This window comes from Arachis hypogaea, chromosome 20, assembly GCF_003086295.3.
Source record: "Arachis hypogaea cultivar Tifrunner chromosome 20, arahy.Tifrunner.gnm2.J5K5, whole genome shotgun sequence".
Taxonomy (NCBI): Eukaryota; Viridiplantae; Streptophyta; class Magnoliopsida; order Fabales; family Fabaceae; genus Arachis; species Arachis hypogaea.
In genome coordinates, this window is record NC_092055.1 from 104,368,994 (window position 1) to 104,372,587 (window position 3,594).

The following is a 3,594-nucleotide window of genomic DNA, read 5'->3' on the forward strand; positions in this document are numbered from 1 at the left end:
TGCTCACTCATACAAATTAAAAGATGGGAAGTATGAAGTTGTTGCACGATAAATAAAACAGAAAAAAATCAGAAGAGAATTGAAACGGTTATCTCTCACTTTTTCTCTGTTTTATTTATCCCCATCAACCTCTCCTAATAGTTGGCAAACCTCTCCTAACAATTGGCAAACAGTTATCTCCTACTCTTCCTCTGTTTTATTTATCACCATCAACCTCTCCTAACAATTGGCAAACGGTTATCTTCCACCCTTTCTCTGTTTTATTTATATCCCTAATACACAATTAAAACAGTTATCTCCCATTCTTTCTCTATTTTATTTATTCATCAACTTCACACTTTTCATCTTTCAATTTTTAGGAGTGGACACAATTGTCGTATTTATTCTCATCATGGAACTTGAACATGTACAAATTTTTTATTATTTTCAGAAAATATATTTTTATATGTACAAATACATATATCTCGTTTACACTATAAACGAGATATATGAAAATTGAAAAAATACACATATCTCATTTATACTGTAAATGAGATACATACAAAATTATCTCGTTTACAGTGTAAACGAGATATGAGAGGCTGGCGTATTTTCGTAATAATTTTAAAATTATTTATTTCGTAATAATTTTTATTTTTTTCATTTATTATGTGAAAAATATCTTTTTTTTAAGGAAAAAATATCTTTTAAAAAAATATAAATTGTAGCTTCTCAAAAAATATATTTTTTTCTTTATTTCTAGTACTTTTACATTTTATATTAGAAATTTACTAAACACTCTAAAAAATAAAAAATATATATTTTTTATTGAAAAAAGATCTTTTTTTATCGATTTAATAACGCCCAAACAAATACTAAAAATTTATTAAACACTAAAAAAAATAGGATATTTTTATATCAACTTAACAACACTCAATATGCACTTAATAATACAAGTTCATTGTATAAATTTTAAAATCTTATAAAAAAGAGGATGCAGAATTTGGACTTCAAAATTCATATAGAGCACAAACAACCAATTTTAAAATCTGATTATCGAATAGATAGATTTTTGTTTCTTTTAAATAGAGAGATTAATTCATTTCATGTTACAAAAAAGATAGTAAGATATATTTTTGAATCTCTATTTTATTTCACTCTTTTTTCAAAACTCAAAACGCATGCGTAGGCGTTATATTACGGGAAAGGTAATGGAAGAAATAAATAGCGCCGAGCTGCCAAGTTTGTGAAGCAACATTTTAGTCACCACCGCCATCGCCACCAACCTCTGCTGAACTCCGAACAGCATTATTCTCTCCTTCAAGTAGTTATGACGCAGGCTAGTGATTATGATGAGAGGAACAGGAAGCGTTTGAGAGCCACCAGGAACGGCCTGAAACGGCTGCTGCCTTCAACGGTAACGTCATCGGAGCCACATCCAGTCCTTTCGGATGAACTCATCAGAGAAATATTGTTGAGGCTTCCGGCGAGGTCGCTGCTTCGGTTTCAGAGTGTGTGCAGTTCATAGAGAACCTTAATTTCCAGCTCCCAATTCGCCAACGAAGATGTTCAACGTTCAATCTCCGCTGATTCAAGTTTTAGCCATCCACAAGTTGCTTATCATGCTTGTTGGTTCTACAGATACAATGGATTTGGAGATTTCTCGGTTCGATCTTTGTTTGACAACCCTTCTGAACCTACGGAAGTTGTTCGCTTTGTAGGAAAACGTAGCCACAAAATTATTGGCTCTTGCAACGGATTGCCGTGCTTGCTTGACATTACTAATATAGATAACTGTATCATTCTGTGGAATTCTTGTATTGGATTGACATCCCAACCGCTAGAAATTTGGGGTTTCGTAGGAGTTTGCGGCTTTGGATATGATCATGTAAATGACGAGTACAAATTTGTTACGGTTGTAGATCAGATACACAAACATGAACCGCTTAGATATGAAACTAGAATTTATACATTTTGCTCGAACCCTTTGATGAGAATCATTGAAGAAATCACATTTAAAAGGATAAATGGTGAGGGTAAAGGGGTATTTGTGCTTGGCACCGCCACTCTTAATTGGATTCATTGGCATGACACTCTAGATTACTTGGTTCTTTCCCATGACTTGGTGAAGGAGACTTGTAGTGAGTTTTCTTTGCCTCTCAACCTCAAGGATCCGGAAAATAAATCCTTCATCTTCCCACACTTATGTATGCTGAAGAACTACCTTGCATTTTGTTCTAGTCATGAGAAAACTCATTGGTCTTTGTGGCTGTTGAAGGTGTATGGAGTGTCTCAATCTTGGACTAGATTGGCCACCATCCACTGCCACCCACTACTTATTGGTGCTGAGTTATAGCCATTGTATATCCGGGGAAATACTCTTCTTATGGCAGCGGCATCAACTTCAAAGATAGTTCTGTATAACTTGGACGATGGCAGCTTAGAATTTCCTCTACTAAAACCCACTCCTTTGGATGTCTCAATGGGATTGTGGTTCCATATTTATCATGAAAGCTTAGTTTCACCATCATATCGTTGCCTTTGAAGCAGCTTATCCCAAATCTGGTTTATCAAACCCTAGTGTACAATCTCTCTTCTAAATGCTTTAATTCTTGTTAACTAATTCTTGTTATTATTCTTTTTGTTATATCAAATTCATATGCGCATGCTAGATTTGTAGGAATATAATGTACAAGTGTCCCTTTGCACTTGCTATTCCTATATACTTTATGCTTTCTGTTATTTCAAAATGACGTATTGATGCATTTTTTTCTCACAAGTTAAAAAAAATAGGGTAAAGTATATTTTTTGTCCCTGAAGTTTGACAAAAGTTTCAAAAATATCCATAAGTTTTATTTTGTTTCGATTTTGTCCCAAAAGTTTTCGATTTGCATCAAATATACTCTTGGCGGCTAATTTTTCAAAAAAATTAAGACCAATTCAACAACAATTTCATAAGAACAACCATCAACACAAGCAAATCAAGCATCATTTTCATACATTATTGTTAGATTGGTCTTAAATTTTTTGAAAATTTAGCCGTCGGGGGTATATTTGATGCAAATCGAAAACTTCTGGGACAAAATTGAAATAAAATAAAACTTAAGGGTATTTTTGAAACTTTTGTCAAACTTCAGAGACAAAAAATATACTTTACCCAAAAAAATAATATGAACTTCTGATATGCTAATCTGGTGACATTTGTTATTGATGCGTATTAACATAAGAATTTTCATGGGCAAAACTGGAGCTTAAAAGAAAAGATTCTAAACAATAAGTCATGTCACAGAGGAAAAAAAATTGTATGCCTTATTATCTGGATACCGCTTGTAGTCCTTTATATGTATTTCTTTAAAATAACACTATTTTTGAACATAAGAATTTAGAAATTCAAACCAACATGTTTTTGTTAATTTAAAATAAGCATGGACCATGTGAATGCCAATTTGACATTTACTTCAATAATAAGTCCCTCATTAATAATGTAAACATCATCAAATATAATTTTATGGCATGAATTCTTTGAACTAAAATCATCAGTTCATCATGTGCACATTAGAGAAGCGCATAGTCAGACAGAAACACACTTAAGAGAAAAAAAAAGGGGCATTTTGA

General features: G+C 32.7%; 1 protein-coding gene across 1 annotated transcript; it reads left to right on the forward strand.

Moving 5' to 3' along the window:
- The first annotated feature begins 1,309 nt into the window (after positions 1-1,309).
- On the forward strand, positions 1,310-2,335 carry LOC112786081 (F-box/kelch-repeat protein At3g23880-like). Its single transcript, XM_025829502.1, has 2 exons — positions 1,310-1,482; positions 1,621-2,335. The coding sequence occupies exons 1-2, from the start codon at positions 1,310-1,312 to the stop codon at positions 2,333-2,335; spliced, it is 888 nt and encodes a 295-aa protein (XP_025685287.1).
- The last annotated feature ends 1,259 nt before the right edge of the window (positions 2,336-3,594 follow it).

What these genes read in the sequence shown, in the direction of transcription:
- LOC112786081 (XM_025829502.1), top strand. Translation starts at nt 1,310, where the DNA reads ATGACGCAGGCTAGTGATTATGATGAGAGGAACAGGAAGCGTTTGAGA. An exon ending in CCGGCGAGGTCGCTGCTTCG is followed by an intron (nt 1,483 to 1,620) that starts GTTTCAGAGTGT and finishes TTGGTTCTACAG; the next exon opens with ATACAATGGATTTGGAGATT.